Here is a 19,540-nt window from a genome sequence, read left to right on the forward strand (position 1 = left end):
TATTCAATGGTAATTAATATAAATTTCCTAACCGCATGAACCACAAAGTAAACAGTTTGTTACTCCTTATCAATAATACGTATCAGCTACGAGTATTATCATACTACGGTAGGTAATCAAACAACTGTATCCATAACCATGGTAAACTAACCAAATATTATTATGTTATTTTCACGAATTAAGATATATCTTAATTCGTGGTTATTTTTGGAGTTAGATAGTTTATAAATGGACAGATCCTAACGGGACTCACGAAACAACCTATCTCACGTCACCGCAGCTGTGACTTAGTAAGCCGCCTAACTAAATCGCAAGACTTCAGACATTTTAAACCCTACTGTGTTTTACAACTGTAATAGCCATTAGCCAGTAAAACTTATTCATTTTTTTCTTTTCTTTTTTATCTTTCTAATGAACTTGCAGTATTCAACGCAAGTGGGAATCAATAAAATGCATATCATCTACTACCCAGGTATTTATCAGAACATTTCTGTGTAATCAAACGACAAACGTGCAATTATATTTTTTTTTTCAAATAATAAAGACCAGAAGTTACAACATGTTATAAGAATAAATATTTCTTATAAAATCAATTTTCTAACTTTCTAAATTAATTACTAAATGCTTCTAAATCTGAGAAACGATCTTGACTGTTTTAGGATTCTCATTCTTAACTAACAATTGTTCACATACTTTGTCGATAAAATTAACGTTTATAAGTGTACAGAATAACCAATCTACAATAACTTATGAGTGATAATCAATAAATATTTTAGGGCGATTGAGACAATACAACGATTTTAAGTCATTACTCATAAGCCAAAATCAAGTTTAATAACAACGATAATAAACACATTTTTGCGTCATTGATTTCCATTTTTAATGATATTAGCCTTGTATATACATAATAGCTGATGTGTGCGTATAGTGATTCGTTAAATATAAAATATTTTCATAATCCCCTTAATCAAAATAACGAATTGCCATTAGTTAACTTTCATCTTACTTATTTTTAGTGAATCCGAGATATGATTTTTAGATGGACAGCTATCAGCCCAAGTTCATAGTTGCGTCTATTATATTATAATACCAATACCTGTCGATGTTAAGTCACCATATGGTTGCAGGTAATGATACACATGAAAATATTATGTTGACTTATAAGCCCGTCTGAAGTGTTAAATATCAATTTTTGGGTACCTGAGTTTGTATATTATAATATAGGGCCGTGAGGGGTATCGTCAAAACGTCGGATCCATATAGTTTTAGTCGTGTTCGTGCGTACTGCGACATTGCACCGAAATGTAATTATCGTGATAGTTTTCTTTTTCACTGTGAAAGGTGCGCCGGTTTTCATAATCGGTTTGGTCATTTTCCCTCTCGAGAATTTGCCACCGCCGCGCCGCCGGTGGCACATGCCTGTCGGGACGGCCTTGACCCAAAACTCGTCATCGTGGTTAGGTCGTCATCTCGAACCATAGGAAAATCATACCTTCAACACGCGCCTAGGCGGCCAGATATAATAATAATATTATGTATCGTTACCATTATCGTAATACGGCTGCACACAAAAAATATAGTGTTTACTATATGAGTCGTCCGTGTATGCTTCACGAGTCGCGGTGAGCCAGGTTTATTCCAACTTGGGATAAAAACAACTTCACTTTTTCAATAACAATAATAATAAGACAAATTATATGTAGTTTAAATATGTATATGGACATATTATCATTATGGTAAGTCGTTTATGGTCGCAATGTCAGTTGTCATACATATTATATTCATAGATAGATATGAAGTGTAATACGTATAACTGCCATGTCATTATTAATAGTACCTATAATAACTGTAGTAAGCAAAATCGTATGCATTATAATTTATTGTGGCATATTACTCAAAATGTTTTTAGATAACAAAAATTTGTTTCAAATGGACATAAAAAAAATACAATATTAATGGAAAATTGGTTGTTAGTTAAATACTACAAAAGTATTAAATAACGGTAAAGTACGTACTATAAACGAAAAAGTATCGTCATTATATGGTTAGAATCTACTCACTCTTGTTTCCCACTATATAATATATATATTATGTTGTATTATATTATACATGGTATATAATATTATTCAATAGGTATTCTTTATTATGCTATATTATTTTTATAACAGTATAAAAAATCATTTTAAGTACATTTCTTATGCAGATGGTTACCTATTATTACCATCAGAAATTTGATATTCAAATATGAAGTATAGAAGTTAGGTACCTATAGTCACCTGCGAAATAGTTAAATATAATGTATTCGTTGAACATAAACGTAGAATTTATAATAGTATTAAATTTCTGCAGACTCATTATTGAACATTTAAAATAAACTTGATCTGCGAGTATTTCCAATCCAACTCACATTATTAAAATATTTCAATTTTTAGGTACTACAATTTATTAAATAATGTATAAAATATATATTTTTTATTCTATGTACTCGTATGTATTTATTTGTAAAATATGCTTTTATGTAAGTACATTAGTTTATTATTAATGTATATCTTCCAAATAGTTCATGCTACTTTTTAAAGCATTAACATTAAACATATCACAATTTATTCACAGATAATTGTCGTATCAATATAGCCCTCGTTCCGCTCAGAATCTAAAATTTGAAAACTCTAACTAATAAGCAAGGCTTTTGAATACTTCTAAATATTATGTATCGTGTAATAAATAGCGATCACTGACATCTACAGTAGAATCTTAGAGGTCACTTTTTAAGTTATTATTATAAACCGTGTATATTGTAGGTATATATATTATACCATCCATATCATCTATCTATTGTCACTCACAAAACACAATTGGATTTGTTAAAATTATTAATAAAGAAAACATATTTTGGCCTTCGTTATGCTGTTTCGATAGAAATAAGGAAAAAACGTTCCATAACAATATTATATATATATATATATAGGTACCTATATTAGGTAGGTATATAATTCTCTACAAATCATAATAGATACGTTTGAATAAAAAAAATTGGATAAAAACGTTTAAGCGTTTGGTTTTATTTAAAATGGATGTATAAATGTATACAGAGCGTATCATTGTCTATTCTTTACTACGTGCTATCCACTATATAGTATGTATGTACATGAACAGATAAAATTTTGTCATCAAAGTTTAACAAGTTCAACATTTACAGAATATCATTAGAATACTCACTTAAATTATTGATTTTATGTATGAGATATTTACATGAATAATTGTCCTATATTTTTAAATGTTAGTAGTTAGTTACTTTAGTTGTAATATTTTATTTTTTACCTAGTTTTAGTTTTCGTAAATTGAACATTAAATCAAATATAATAGATCCTATTAACTAATTTTGTCTCCAGAATCTTTAATATAATATGCACAATGAATTTAAAACATAATATATGTATCAAACATATAAAACCAGGAAGAAAATTATATCGACACGGACACAAACATAGTGAAGCAGTCTGTAAAGGTGTTATAATAATAGACGCTGTATATAGATTAAAAATTCGTTTAATTTTTTTTTTTTTTTATTGTGACGAAATGTTTTTTATTTAGTTTTTTCCTTTCTTTATAATCGTAGCCGTAGCTGGTAGGTTGTAGAAAATCTCAAATAAAACACGCATGGGGAAACAAAAAAGTAGTGCACACGCCACACACTATACATTAACCCATCACAATATAATATTTACACGTAAATATTAATGTTTACTTGTAATACACGACTGAATTATATTAGACGCGGTACAGTACCTATGTATTTTTTCACGTGTACTGAGTAGGAGGCATCTATTATAAAAAAGGCAAAATAACAACATTTACGTTTTTAGATATTTTTAAATCAGTTAAATGTGTTAAACATTCAGAAACATGAGTCTTTCTTAGTGTCGATTCGTTACAAATACTTCAGTAGGTATATTTTTCTAAAAAATTACAGAAATATTTATATGATATTTTATTTGGAGGAATATTGGCTGATAAATTAAACTTGGTATAAATTTTATTTAAAATCAAATTTATTTTTATAATATATATTAGTAAAATTTTGATTTTATTTTTTTTTAATTTTGCACTTATTTTGCACTTGGTTATATAATTATATTATGTTTTATACTGATGATTTGTTTAAAATGATGAATTATTTTCCGAGATTATCTAGACTTTAATCAACGATATAAAATTAGATACTAATTTAGTAATTTAAAATTTTCATTTTTAGCTATTAAGATATTAATGAATCAAATCTCGATCAGTTAAGATCGATTGACAAAAAAGGATTAAAATATTATTTGACAGACCATAAAATAAATGATATAATAGTGGGATTTTCTAAAAATATGTTTTTAAACGAATCTAATATGTCATAAAAATATAATAATTATCTTAATAAATTCGTTTTAGTTTTCTTTCAACAAGAGGAAAATCAATAAGAAGTGATTCTAAATGACAAAATATGATCTAAAAAGAAAAAAGCTAGAAAATGTAAAAAAAAAAATGCAGCAAAATAAAAATTAGTTATTTTAGATTTGCAATGCTGAAACACTACAAGTACTTATTTTAATATAATATATATGAGCAGTTTATGACTGGTATAGTTTAAGCCCTTCGGGGTCGTTGATTAAAAATATTGACTGTTGCCGTAGCTACATTTAATTGAACAGAAAATTATGTTTCATGAGTTAGGTATATGGTTTATATTTTAATACATGGTTTAATTCTTAACGCAAATATATGGTACGTTTTTAATATTATGTATATAATATATACCTGTTAAGTGTTAATGCAGTTCGTGCCACTCTAGTGCCATTAACTCCGATCGAATACCGTATTGTTGAAAACTTCCTAAAAAAAATTTGCATCTCCAACCATTGAGAATATGATCGGAAATTAACAGTGAGACATTTCTTAACCTTATTTTTTACTAGCTATTATATTAGATTAGTTTACAATATATTTTATCTAGTATCAATCATGATATATCTACGAATACATGGAGTCGTGTATAAGATATCTACAGTATATTATATTTATATGTTTTATAATTTATAATACCCGTAAAAAACTGGTGATATTTTATTCATATCCAACCGGTAAATAATAAAAGCAATATATGTTTTTACGGTTAAGCATTTTCTAATTTTATATTTACCTATACATAATATAGTCTATACACAAAACAGACACCGTGGTACTGCATCAAAATATTTTCTAAATATTAATATAATATATAATAAAGTACCTATTATAGGTAATATGTTTGTTATACATTATACATTTTAAAAATCATTTAATTTTATTTCTTAGGAATACCTTCATAGCTTTATATACGTAATACGCCGTGATGCATATTCTACATCTACAATATACCTAAATTTTATAATAATAGCTACTGTCATTGCCGCTATTATAATATAATATGTAGGCACATAAACATAATACATTATACATAGGTACTTAATCATAATATATTATATTCATTGAATGACAGGCATTTGTGAATTTAACAGCTATAAGTTCAATATTTATTATGATAACCTATATTATTATTATAAAAAATTGATTATTTCAGATTTTAGGTGAGGCTGTTTTTGCAGGTGAACATTCTGATGATTTCTCATTCAGAACCTACAAAGTCTGTCACCAACATCCTAAATTGGCTGTACGAATAATACCGAAACTGCATATTAATATGTGCATTTAAGATATCACGAACATTTGATTGGCAATCGGCGACGACGAGCTCTTTGACGGAATCGTCACCTTGTTTGCGCCTATTCTTATAAAGATTTTAATACATTCGATATAATAATATTTGATATTTTCATATATATATGTATAACATGCAAATTGCACACGTACATATATACACAAGTACCTATGATCTATCCTACAAAGGATTTATATCCTTATGAAAAGCTACATCTAACTAATTTGCAAGACTTTTTAAGAGAAAAGATTATCATATTTTAAAATCATATTATTATTTATTACATACCTTCCTACACTATATGAACTATATATGTATCACATAATATATTTTTTCTATGTATATTTAAATTTATATTTCTGTAGCTCGTTGGACTTAGGACAAAGCTGATCGAAAACAACGAATAGGTACCTGATAGCGATGACGCGTATTTGTGCAGTGGCCGACGTTATTACAAATAAATAAGCACAATATGCCGCTGTTAGAAATATTTCCGAGGGCCTCAAGCCGAGTCCTGAAGTCGATGTTCCACATGCCAATCTGGTTCAATGAACAATTTATCTTGACGATAACCAGTGAAAAAACATTGGTTCACGATGCCTGTTTTGTTCCATTCGTGTCCATCAAGGGTATGTTAATATATTTTGATTACTACTGTAGAAAATCGTTCTGTAAAATCAACAACAGTATGCCTATTATAAATTTTACTTAATCATTTACGAAGTCACAAGGACACTAGAGTTAACTGTAATTTTATTCGAGTTTTTACGATATTTTAGTCAATTCACACGAGTTTATACGTTGTCCAAAATCGTGTACATGTATAAAAGGTTTTCATGGCCTCAACTTATTTGAATTCAAATCTTAAGTCTAAAGATGTATTTATATTTTAACTTGGAATGCCTATATTTTTTTATAATCATTTAAATTTTAAATGTTAAATTAAAGTACGATGTACGAATATACAATGATATAATTTAAATTTCCAATTTTTCAGAAATATCTACAATGTTTTTTATTATACTTATTAAAATAAAGAGATTTTCAATTTATGTTTAAGTATAGTATGAAATGTTCGATATTACTTATATTTCTATGTATAAAAACAATGGTTTCATTAAAAATATTTGATATATAAAAACATGCTTTTTGATTTTTATTTAACATTTTGTTTTATATTGATAACCAACGGCACATTGCATAGCTCCATTTATGTAAAAACACTGCATTTTTTAATAGCCTCAAGCGTTAAATGCCCTAGATCCGGTACTGTCGATTACATGAAATGAATCCAGAACTCCCGATATATTTATTTATTTTGAGAAAATTCAGTTGAGTTAGTTCATCCTATAGCGTTAGTCAGGAGCTAGGTACTGAGTGAAGGTTGGCTTGTATTTTAGATTATTCATATAATATAATATTAAAATATTTAACTTATAATAATTACATTTTTTTTTTCATAAAATTTACTTATGAAACACTTTAGGTTATTAATTATTATTATTATTTTTATTTTTTTTTTCGTAGATAATTAATATTTTTATTATAATATAGCTTTAAGCTTAAATTAGTGAAAAAAAAATTAAAAGATACGTCTTTCATACAAAACTACCACGATAGTTGTTTTCCAGCTATGCGCGGCCACGGTGTCGATAACTACTTGGTTATGTTGTTATCAACAAGACAACAACATTAAGATATTATCATAAAATTATTACCGTGGACCCATTTCGAGTATTATCGAATAATACCGCTGACCTAACTCTTGTTCAATTCAAGTGATAAAATATCTTGGGGCCTAACTCCAGTTTTCCCGTCAAACTCTGTAACTCTGTATCATGTTGTCCTAACATTGATGGCTAATGGACTGTCGTTGCTCATGTGTGCCATGGCCATCAATGATATTACAAAAATATTACCGCATTTTGGATTATTTGGTTTCTTATTCGGTAGATTTTAAAACTCAACAAATGAACACCTATTCATATGCAGATCAGATCTACTGCGGTTTTTTTTATGACAATCGCAATGAATTATATAATATACCTATAATGTATTTTGATTTTTGACTTAAATTGTAACAACATATAAGACCCCGCCCTTCCCCCAAAAAATGTATAATGTATAGAAAGGTACCTACAGCATTCTGATTTCATAATATTATATAAAACTTTTTTTTACTTATATTTTACCAATAAAATAGGTCTAAAATCAACTAAACTTTGTATTAAATTATAAAAAAAAAAACTAATCGATTGATTTTACAACAGTTTGAAGTGGGACAATTTTAATTCAGTTCATTAATAGCAGACCATGATGTCTAATGAAAATTACGATTTAACTCTAACAATAATTTTACTTATGTAACACTTAAACACCATCTGATTTAATTTGTAGGTGACTAAAACATGTCTACATGTCTTGTATCTATACATGCACAAAATTTTTAAATCGTACAATCTTTTACTATCTCAAAAAATATGATTTAAATCAGATTGTCTGTATTGATTAAAATAAAAGTAGTTATAGATTACGAAAGTTCGCAACGACATATTATTACGGTTATCGTTAGCATTAGTTACCCATTTACGACTGTGCTCGTTATTACAACAATTAGAATTTTATTATTTTTATTTTTTTATTTTATTTTTTTTCCTCATAATCGGATTATCATGTAGGTACGAAATACAAGAAAATAACGAAAACCTCAATTTCGTTGTTTATCAACACTTAAAACGGTTTCAATCGTCATTCGTTACAATAGAGCGATTATTATATTATTATTCATTATGCACTTATAATAATGATACACATTATAACATAGTATAATAATATGCCAATATTTCTGCTGCGATAAAACCAATAATCTATGTAAGTAACTATAGTGTGTATGAACGTTGTTAAAATTCAATTACCTCACCCCAATCACCCCTGAAAATTATATAATTATATCGCGTGACTGTACGGGAGTATCGCATTTTGAGACTTACGTATATTGTGCACTGCGGAAGTAACGGGCGCGTATGTTTTACACATACTACCTATTACCTATATTATTATTATGTATAGCGCACGTTCAGCGATTAAAATATGCGCTCTATATGTACACAATATAATAAGTGTTTAATGCAGGGCGTGATCCATTCACTGTACATAGCCAGTGGCGTGGCGAAGTCGTAGAAATGATCAGAGACAAGCATAGTATATCCGCCACCGTTCACCATACAATAGTACCCACATAACTTTTATAACCCCTACCTACAAGTGTATCTTGGTGCAAGGGCGTCTTTGAGTGAAGTCAACAGCCGATCGAAGGCGATCGCCGATCGTTTATACGTGAAGTATACTATATAACTATGGAATTTTCCTTTTTAAAAAGTTATTTTTTAACTGTTTATTTTGTTTGTTAGGTTTTTTATTTTGTTTATAAAGTCTAAAAATAAAAAATCGCAAAAAGCTGTAACCGTCTACACTATAGTCTAATATTTAATCAATAATAAGTATCGGAAATTGTTAAGATATTTATTATAATACATAAATATTAATTATTCGATTATTCAACATTATATTCATCGTATTTACCTTCAGAATAAAATTCTTCTGAACTTTTGAGTCCTTACAGTCTGTATTCCGGACGTTGAATCTTGTTCAAGATTAAAGTTGACTTTAAATACCTAAAGAATATAATTTTCTATATTTAATTATTTCAATGATTGTAATTTTAAGCTTTTTAAGGTGTTTTGTATAGGCAATTTTACTACAAATTCATACAAATTCAAAATGTTTACTATGTCTTCAAAAAAAAAAAAAAAACCATTGCAGTTATAAAAATGTTGTAGTTAGTGTAGATAGGCATAATATAATAGTGTAACATAATTGACTTCTGTCATTTGTAATTGTTTTTTGTCAACGTGCGTATAAATCCCACGCAGACGACAAATTATGTGTAATTTATCGCGCAATTACCTATTTAACACGTAATTTGCAAGAATTTGCATAAACTATTTCACAATTTACTCGTATTTAGTTTAAACGCAAATAAAAGTCTCAAAGGATAGAGTCAGCCAATAGCTGACACATGTCTTCAGTGCCACTCGTACCGATCACAAATTAAATTGTTAGCAATTGATCCAGCACATAATTAACATTTATCTACACGACTGATCCGAAACGTGTACCTACTGTTGGCTCGCAAAAACCATTTTCCTAATCCGCACATATTATATATTCTAAACCCAAACCACGGCTCGAAATATTATGTGCAAATTACGTGCTAAATAACGGTGCAGGAAAACCGCTGGAATCCAAAATATTTTGTTAATTATTATAGATATTATTAATATAATTATTATTACATAGTTTATCCTAGAGAAATGTAGTCGTTAGATAAGGCCGTAAATTCCTACTTCATAGATATGTTCCACGGACGCGAAGAAAATTGCAGGACTAATTAAAATGTTTGAGTCTGTACAGAAGAAAGCCAATCCACTGAACGCCATTCAAAAAAAAAAACGTTTAAGAAAACGTCGTACCCGCATGTGTTGTCTCCGTCGTACACACGTATAACATAGCAAATTTTCGTTCACCAGATTCAAAAGTATGCTGTTAGTTTTGATATTAGAGTGAATTCACCTATTATATAATTTAAAGGAAAGATTATTATCTAGAGCCCCACGTAACCTTTTATTGATATCATTATTTTTAAGTAAGTTATGACCTTTTTGAAACTCTATATTTTAAAATGATCAAAATAAAATGATAAAAATGACTTACTCATTTATAAATTCTACTCGCCGAGTAGTACTCGGGGACGGTGCTCACGGTAAAGATCTTTGACTCTTTTTTAAAATCGTTGGTTTGATATTATATTTTAGTAAGTACAGTATCATCTCTTACATTCTAACATCAAATATATAGGTACCTAATGATTGTAGTTATTGAAAGTGATTACCTAAATGCCAAAAAATGTATTTTTCTAATCCTAAAATAAATTCAACGTTTTATCTTTTAAGACATTTTATAACATTTAATTTTCTCATGAAGTAGCTATACAGAAAAATAAGAACATGCAGTTGTTTAAATATTAATAAGTGGCTAGTTTGGGTGTGTAAATAATAAACATAAATGGCTCGGTAGTTGGCTTAAACGAGTTAAATGATTAATTAGCTTTACACTCATCCTCCACCGAGTAATTACTAAATATAATATGAGGTTAAGATAATTTAATTTATAATTATATTTAAAAAAAACAACGTATTAATTTATATTATAATGTAATGTTCTGTATAAACTTAAAAAAAATTTATATACTAACCCTTTTTTACAGTAGTTATAAACCACATGGATCATAAGTGCAAAATCTCAATTTTGGGGGATTAATCCCCCCAGATTAGGTGTTAGATACTATGTAATCATTTTCTATTTAAACAGTTAATATGCATCAGCATCCTCATTCCTCAGTATACATCCATATTAAGGAGACGCAACACCTGCATGTGTTGTCTCCAGCTTACAAGTGCATAACATAGAAAATGTACGTTCAGCAGATCACTTTTAGTTTCATTAATTTTAAAATTAGAGTAAATCAACCTATTATGAAAACTTGATGATAAGAACATTATCTGTGCTTGTATGTGTAAGTTTTTTACGATTATTCTGCTGTTTTTAAGTGAGTTATATGAGTATTTTTAATATAAGCTATATCATAAAGGCATAACTTGCAAAAAAATTGAACTGTCATAAAAAACTAACATACAAACACGAATAATGTTCTTACCATCAAGTTTCATAGTAGGTCTACTCACTTTTATTTTTAAACTAACAGAGCTAACCATAATATACAGTGAATATAGGTACCTACTAAGTACTAAATAGTTGAATCGCAGATGCAAAGTCCTAAAAACTAAAAAAATAAAAAAAAATTACTCGTTTTGATTAATAATCAATTTATTAATCACAATTTAACTTTATCACAATACTGATGCGTCATTATAAATTGACAAAACACTGGACATATTAAGTATAATGTATACTGTGTAGTCACTGGTCATACTAAAATAATATGATCAATGCATTAAATCAACTGATTTAAATTGATTTAAAATTGTTATAAATACAGTGTATAATTAAAAGGTAAACACCAAACATTCTTTCAAAACAAAACAAAAAAAATAATAATATAGTAACAAATCTTAAAAGATCCCTATCGACAACCATAATAGGTACTAATACTAAAAAATTTAAAAATAATTAATAAAATAAATTGAGGAAAAAACAGAAAACCAAGAAATACAAACTAATTAGGAAACTTATTTTAAAATAAATTAATCATACATTGAAAAAAAAAATTTTTCAGTATGTTCAAATTGGACAATAATTAAAATAACTCAAAAATATTTTATAAATCATCAAAATATTTTTTGAAATAATGTTATTTCCACGCTTGATTTCTCTCGATTATTTTTTTTTCGCCATCCGAATACCGAAGTATGCTTAATATTGCGTTTAAATGTCCAGTGGTATTCGACGGATCAGTGAGATAATAGTAAAATGCTGATTTTAAGAATTGTAGTGTCATTTCAGCGTCATGTAATGGACGTTGACGTTGTTGTTCCAATTGTTGTTGGAGAATATTTTCATACATTGCCTGTAAAACACAAAATAAAAAAAAAATTTTTTTAATAATTGGGAGTTGATAAATAAACACTTTTGCAAAGCTATTAATTATCTCCAGTCAACCATGACTAGGATAAGCCAGTGCAGGAATAGTTATATACACTCTTTTCAACAATGTGTTTAACTACAAAAAAAAAAAAAAAACCAAAAAAATATACAAATAAAAAACTATATATTCTGTTCACTAACTACTGATACAGGATAATAACAGAAGAAGTGCGTAAAATATTTCACCTGAGCAAATTAAGCTATTATTTATGAATTAATCTACAAATATTTCATCTATTTGGTATATATTTTACACATAGAAATCTACAGATATCAAAAAAATATTCTATTATTATATTTTAATGAATTACATATCAATATCAAGAACTTTTTTAAACAACTGTCTATTGTTTTGATGTTATTACTTATTACAAGAAAGAAGCAAAGAGTTGTACTAGAAAAAACAGTTTAGCAAAAGCTTTATTTTGTTATAAGTATTATATAAAATAACAACTTCACACTCGAGTTTACAAAAATTTAATTATTTGGTTTCATGTAAAAAACTCCACACCACGTGCAATAAAATAACTGAACATTTAAAAATTGAAATTTTAATAATTACTTTTTATATATATATATAATAGATTGTCATAGTTAAATAACTAAACAATGTTCAAAACATCAATGTGTACTTTCAATAATAAAAACCAAAAAATATGTGAATTTTGTATTCATTCTATATTATATTCCTTGAGGCTTGAATAAAATTCATTAGAAAATAATGTAAATCATTAACTTTAACCTATTATTATCTTACCATCAGCTACTTATCAAATATAAATAGTAAATAACAATAGACAATATTATTAATAAAACAAAAATAATTTATTGCAGAAATCCAATCCAATATTGATCAATGTACAACTCGCTTAAACTCCCATGCACAAAAAAAAAAAAAAATTATAATGCCATAAAATTGCACATAAGAGGGGATCTGAGAGACGAACCTTTTTCGTGCCGATCATCCAAAGGGCAATGGCCTCAGATCCGGATAACAAAGTGCCACCAACACTTTGGCTACGTCCCTAAATTTTAAACATATTCTAAAAAGATTCTAAACAAATAATTGTTTACTCAAGACAAACGTGTACAGTAATAAATTCGCAAAATAAAATTGCTACATGTTAGTGAACACAAACACAAGAAGGAGGTTAGAAATTAGAATATTTTAATAGAATGTAGTATATTTAAGTAAAATAATAACAAAAAGTATATCTTACTTTTGTCTTTTTTAGTTCCAACTTAACATTACTCAGCTCATCTACATCATCTTCAAGTTCCTGACTATCAGTTTCAGTAACCTAAATAAGTATAGTGATATATAAATACAAATAATATAGAAATGCTGAGAAAATCAATAAATTATGACAAACCTTTTCTAGACATACAATTTGTTGAGTTTGTGTCGGGATTACATGATGTTTTTCTGAATCAGATTGTTGTAAGGAGCTTTCAGTATTTACTGTATTAGCATCATAGAAATGTGTTTGATCAGTTTCAGTCTTCTAAAAACCACAAATTTGTACATTTAATAAATAAACAATATATTTTTTTTTTTTTTTGAAAAATAAACCTTATCTAATTGTAATATTGATTGAGTCTGAGTAAGAACATCACAAAAAGTCTTCTTTATTTGGTTAATAGAATCTTGATCAACAGTAGTTTTAGTATTATCTTGTACGGTTTTAGACCATTTAAGGAAATCATTTTCTCTTTCAAGTTCTTTGATTCTGATATATGCTTCATCAAGTAATGGTTTTAATCCGTAGTATCTTGAAAAACATATATTATTTACCACATTAAAAAACATGTAAAGATTTAAATGAAACTATTGTTATTTTTGTGTCATTGCTCTAATTATATACAATTAAAATAAAAATAAAAAATAATAACTTGACAAAATATGATAATTGGTTTGTTATTGTTGAGTTTGTATTAGCTAAAGAATATAAAATATAAGAGAATCTACACTTCTCACTTTCTTCTTTACTAGGCTAGTGAAAAATTTAACAAACCAAAATATCTTTGTCTTAATCTTAAAGAATTTTTCTAATCATACCTCTGCCTAAGCACCTTCTATTCTAATACTATAAATCAAGTTTTTTATTTTTAGTTAATTTTGGCTTTGTCATTAAATTCATAAAAAATTTTTAGCTGTTATACAATATCATGTAACTATTTTGATATCATACTTGTGAGTATAATTTAGGAATTAAACATAGCTGGAATTCCAATAAAAAAATCTCTTGGAATCAAAATTCAGTAAAAATGTATATTTTTCACATTATTACTCAGTAATAAGCAAGTTAGTTCTTACTTTTCATTAAGGTCTCCTAAGTTTTTCAATAGTTCTTCAATTTTATCATTATGTTTCTCACGTAACTCGTCATAAGCTTGACGTAATTTTTTAACTTCATCATATTCATCACCATGTCCTGAATCTGCTGGTGATGGTGATGGATTTAAAAAACTCCTTGAAAGTTTGCTAAAATGGAAAATAGAAAAATCAATTAAGACATTTTAATTATGTTTTCTATTCAAAAAAATAATTACGTTGAATCAGGTTCAGGGGTTTGTTCTTTGCTGGGTATGAATCTAGCAGTGTCCTCATCTTCGTCACCTTCTGCGATCGAATTGTTAGCAGCTTCATATCCACACTTTACTTTAAGTTCAATATTTTCCCTTTTAAGCTGATCGATTTCTGTATCTTTATCATTTAGTTCACTGTGAGCATCGTTTAGCAACCTCTAAATTATTCAACAACTATTACCATTATTGAATATTATAATGTTAAAATGATTTTGTTTTACTCTAAGATTTCTGATAGTTCGACTAGATCTCTGTGTAGGAGTAAGATACTCTTCACTGCCTATATTTGAAGGGCAATAGTGTAAATAAGCCTTTTTGCGGCTAGAATATGTAGTACCATTAAGAGCAAACATAGAATGGCCATTATCACATTGACTGCTGGTTGTACTGCCAAAACTTTTTTCTGATGCACAATCATCATCTTTTTCGTATGTATTTAAAGTTTGCTAAAAATAATATTCTAAATCAATTAAGTGAAATTGATAAATAAATATATTTTATGGGTACACATAAATACTAAATATAAAAATTAATTTGTACCAGATAGCAGTTAGTATTACTTTAATTATTACTATAAAAATTTAAGAATAGTAATTAATACTATGTAAAGAGTATTCAAACTTCAAAGTATAGGCCTAACTTTTTCCAATTATAATTATAAAATAATATGTAGGTACACTATTACTTTATAAATAGCAAATATTGTGTTTATTTTCAATAGTCTCGCAATTTTATTTAATATTAATTTTAGATTCTAATCAGATCGAAAATGTATTGAATTCTCAGGTTTTTTTTCATGTTGTGTACTTGAAATGATTTAAGAACTTAAGATACTATTTAAAATCATGGTACACAATAAGCAGTCGATGAAATGCTTCTAATTTTAACTTAAATAATGGTTTTGGATTGAAAATTGGATTTACTCTTAAGTCTAAAGATAAAAGAAGTCAAAATTAAAATTTTTTTACAAAAGAAATACACACAAACAATTTTGAAAAAAGGCAATTTTTACGCTAAACCAGGTTTTGACTAAATTGTTTTCTTTATTTTATTATAACACAAATATAAATATAAAATAACTACAGAAACTTGAAATTTTCAATAAGTGTTAATATTGTTATTTTATTTTTATGATACAGTTTTCAAAATATTTTAACTTTTTAAAACTATTTATAGTCAATTGAAATTTTCGATTTATTTTTATTTTTATAAATGTTGAAATTAATGTGTGCATGAATAAAAATATTTAAATTGTAGTACAAGAATCTTAATAGGTAGTTCATTTCTCTTTCCCAGTTAAAAATATTGAAAATATATTATAGGTATCAACCTACCACAATATAGTTATATCAAAATAACATATCACAAAATATACTTAGTGATATAGACTGACAGACCATCTTCGCTCAAAATCGTTTTTCATAATATTATATACAATGACCATATCTTTGAATTCATATTTAACACAACCTTAATAGTGACTTAGTCAATACCTAATGTACAGTAAAGTAGTACCTACCCACTTGCCATGTATGAAGTACATACTTTTTTACATGTATTATACTTAATTCTTGATAGTACCTAATAATTTTATGTATTATAGGCTTTAATAAGCTTAGTAAAACATTTTTGCTTCCTAACTAAATTTTCTGTCATTGGATTTAATAACATAATGGCCCTAAAATTGGTAACATTCCAATGTGTCCAAAACATTATTTTCTAAAAGCATATATAAAAACATTTTAAAAATAGAGTTTCACATATATAGCATAAAACATATACGACTTATCTAGTTTTAGAAACATTAAAACCCTATTGTACCGTAATCTACTGATTAATAACAACTTATTACAATTTTAAAACCAAATAAAAGTATTAAAAATTTACTAAGTGACATACACAGTAGATACACAAGTATTTTTTTTTTAATCATACTAACAGCTCATAACATGTACTACCTATTAGTAATAGAGACGTGGCTAGCCTATGAGTATAGGTTCTATAATAATATCTCTTTTTTATCAGTTGTACTTTCAATCTCACAATTTTATTCATTATGGAATCTGTATTGGATGTGAGTATCAATTTAAGAACTATGGTAACAGATAAAAATTTTGATCTTCAGTTTTTTTACTTCTACCTTTTCAATACAACTAATGATTTATTTAATTTATTATAGTATTCCTATGAATTTTTTAATATTTGATAATGTATTTATCTCAGATTGAATTATAATATAAAATAAAATAAAATACTTATAAAAGATAAGAATTTTAAAAAAGTGACAGAATTCATGAGTAAATAAACATGCCAAAAAAATTAAAAACAGTCAGTAGGTGAAAATTCTAACCTTTTTAAAATAATTGCAACAGACAAAAGAAGGAAAAATAAATTTTTGAAAATAAAATAGTATAATATCCACTTTCATTACAATAAACAATATTCATTACCAATACATTATTATCATTCTTTACTATAATATAATGTTTAATGTTAATATACATCATTAGCTAAGTAACTATTTAGATATGTATGTTTAATGTTCTAGTTATCCCAAAAAGAAAATATCAACTATAGAAATACTATCTTCAAGCAATTTAATTTTGCTACTGTAGTATCCAATATCCATTATCATTTATTTAATAAATATTGTTAATTAATGTCATTATAATATTATTATCTTTCATTAGTAAAATACTAACTTATTATAAATGATTTACTTTTTTTTACTATTATCATTATTGTCATTGGCATTATAAGTTATAAATTTGATAGGATAATTGTTAGAAGATCATATAAAAATCAAATACGTATTAAGTCGATAAAATTATATATATTTAATCTAAAAATTAAACAGATAAAAATGTATCACAAAATAATATAGTGATTAATTATTTATTAAACAATAAATGATAATAGTTTTTTTTTTATCAAATAATATAAACAAGATCATACTTTCAATTTTTTATTTCTTTATCTATTATTTATTTAATTATTGTAATTAATATAAGATATAGCAATTGATATTTATATTAGTTATTAAAACTTATTATTGAAAACTATTTCATTATTTTTAGTATTTTATTTGATTATTTTTATTCAGTCATAACTATTATTATTAAGGGTTAAGAAAATCCTCATAAGAAACTCTTATCCTACTACAACATATATCTTATAGAAGTAGCATATTTAATAATGCTAGCTTAATAAATGACATAGTCTCAAAGTATATATGTAAAAAAAAACTATCTACTATCAATGGATTAAATGTTAATAGTATCAGACGCTTGTCTTTAGGTACTTTTGGTGTAGGAGGTACTTTATTTACATTTTATATTATCCATATATAATTAATATAAAATATGTGAACAACATTATTTCACTCACTAGACTTTGATGTCTTTGAATCTTCGGTGTTCTATTCGAGTGCCGCATCCAATTCGGCTTTGGAATACGGCTGGGCGATGCATTATTACTGTTTGACATTCTGGGATCAGACAAGGACAACATCAAAAATTATTTTAATAATAACATCAATAAATACAATAGGCGACTATTTTAATGAAAATTAATTACGACGGCACACGTCATAAATTCAAAATATTATTGAGCAGAACGACGGATATTATAGCCTTGTGTAATTTGCGCAATGCAACTAGGTATTGTGACGGTGAATGCCGGTCAATATAGAAAGGAAAACGGCTAAATTTTTTATGAATATTTAAAAACTCACAAACTCACATGAACGTCACGGGACTGGTAACGGTGTCATCATCACAAAATTATAGTACTCGACGAAGTCGGTTTAATTCGGTTCACATTCGGAAACCCGTTCCAATCGGCATAAATGCATAATATTAATGTCATTGGTGTAGTTACACTGCATGAGTTTATTTATTATTTAGACTCTGTTCAGTATTAGGCACAACAGTAGGCCCTGGACGCGGATCGATTAACAAAACACAATTATCATAAAATTTAAAACCAGTAGACTCGAAATTCCAGTGGCGATGGGATACTTTAATATCAATTCGAACCCGGCTTTGTAAATTCGTAATTTATAATAATATATAGGTATAATAGAAAAATAATTACTGATTTGAGTACAAAAACGATAACGTTTTGGACGATAAATTTACGTAAATAACTACAAGCGATATTAATAACTAAAATATAAAAATAACGATATTCGGCAGTCTAGTCGTCGATCCATATGTGATTAATACGAGTACGTGAACATACAGTGGACGAGTGAACGCGACGAGAACACGAAATAGATAAGACGGTAGTTGTTGTCGCGGAGTTTTTGTTGTTGTTATTGTTGGTGCGGTAACCTCGTCGTGCAAAATCTCGATTCGGCGACTGCCGTACTGCGACAGTTCTATGCGGTGCGACCAAACGTCCCTACTCCGCAGGTCAAGTCTTGGTAATCGGTATACTGTTGCTGGTGTTCCTAGCACTCGTAGTGGCGGCAATACAAATTAT

At 27.3% G+C, this 19,540-nt stretch overlaps 1 protein-coding gene and 1 long non-coding RNA gene across 10 annotated transcripts; one reads left to right on the forward strand and one right to left on the reverse strand.

The window, feature by feature from the left end:
* The first annotated feature begins 187 nt into the window (after positions 1–187).
* Positions 188–13,437, forward strand: LOC126550844 (uncharacterized). 7 transcript variants are annotated; one of them, XR_007604879.1, is made up of 7 exons: positions 188–472; positions 1,017–1,127; positions 4,438–4,584; positions 4,812–4,929; positions 5,606–6,372; positions 8,876–10,340; positions 13,301–13,437. It is a non-coding gene; the product is annotated as an uncharacterized LOC126550844 (long non-coding RNA). The 7 variants fall into 7 exon arrangements; XR_007604878.1 differs by having other exon boundaries at positions 4,823–4,929; XR_007604882.1 differs by having other exon boundaries at positions 188–352; positions 424–472; positions 4,438–4,929.
* LOC114122606 (calponin homology domain-containing protein DDB_G0272472) lies at positions 11,672–19,518 on the reverse strand. 3 transcript variants are annotated; one of them, XM_050203195.1, is made up of 10 exons: positions 18,789–19,518; positions 18,443–18,542; positions 15,277–15,501; positions 15,020–15,213; positions 14,784–14,951; positions 14,040–14,238; positions 13,840–13,971; positions 13,687–13,767; positions 13,414–13,491; positions 11,672–12,389 (listed from the first exon to the last, which is right to left on the reverse strand). In XM_050203195.1, the coding sequence occupies exons 2-10, from the start codon at positions 18,539–18,541 to the stop codon at positions 12,174–12,176; spliced, it is 1,392 nt and encodes a 463-aa protein (XP_050059152.1). In that variant the 5' UTR covers position 18,542; positions 18,789–19,518; the 3' UTR covers positions 11,672–12,173. The 3 variants fall into 3 exon arrangements, with proteins under 3 accessions (XP_050059152.1, XP_050059151.1, XP_050059153.1); XM_050203194.1 differs by having other exon boundaries at positions 18,797–19,514; XM_050203196.1 differs by lacking the exon at positions 13,414–13,491 and having other exon boundaries at positions 18,797–19,500.
* Between the last annotated feature and the right edge of the window lie 22 nt (positions 19,519–19,540).

This window comes from Aphis gossypii, chromosome 3 (assembly GCF_020184175.1).
Source record: "Aphis gossypii isolate Hap1 chromosome 3, ASM2018417v2, whole genome shotgun sequence".
Classification (NCBI taxonomy): domain Eukaryota; kingdom Metazoa; phylum Arthropoda; class Insecta; order Hemiptera; family Aphididae; genus Aphis; species Aphis gossypii.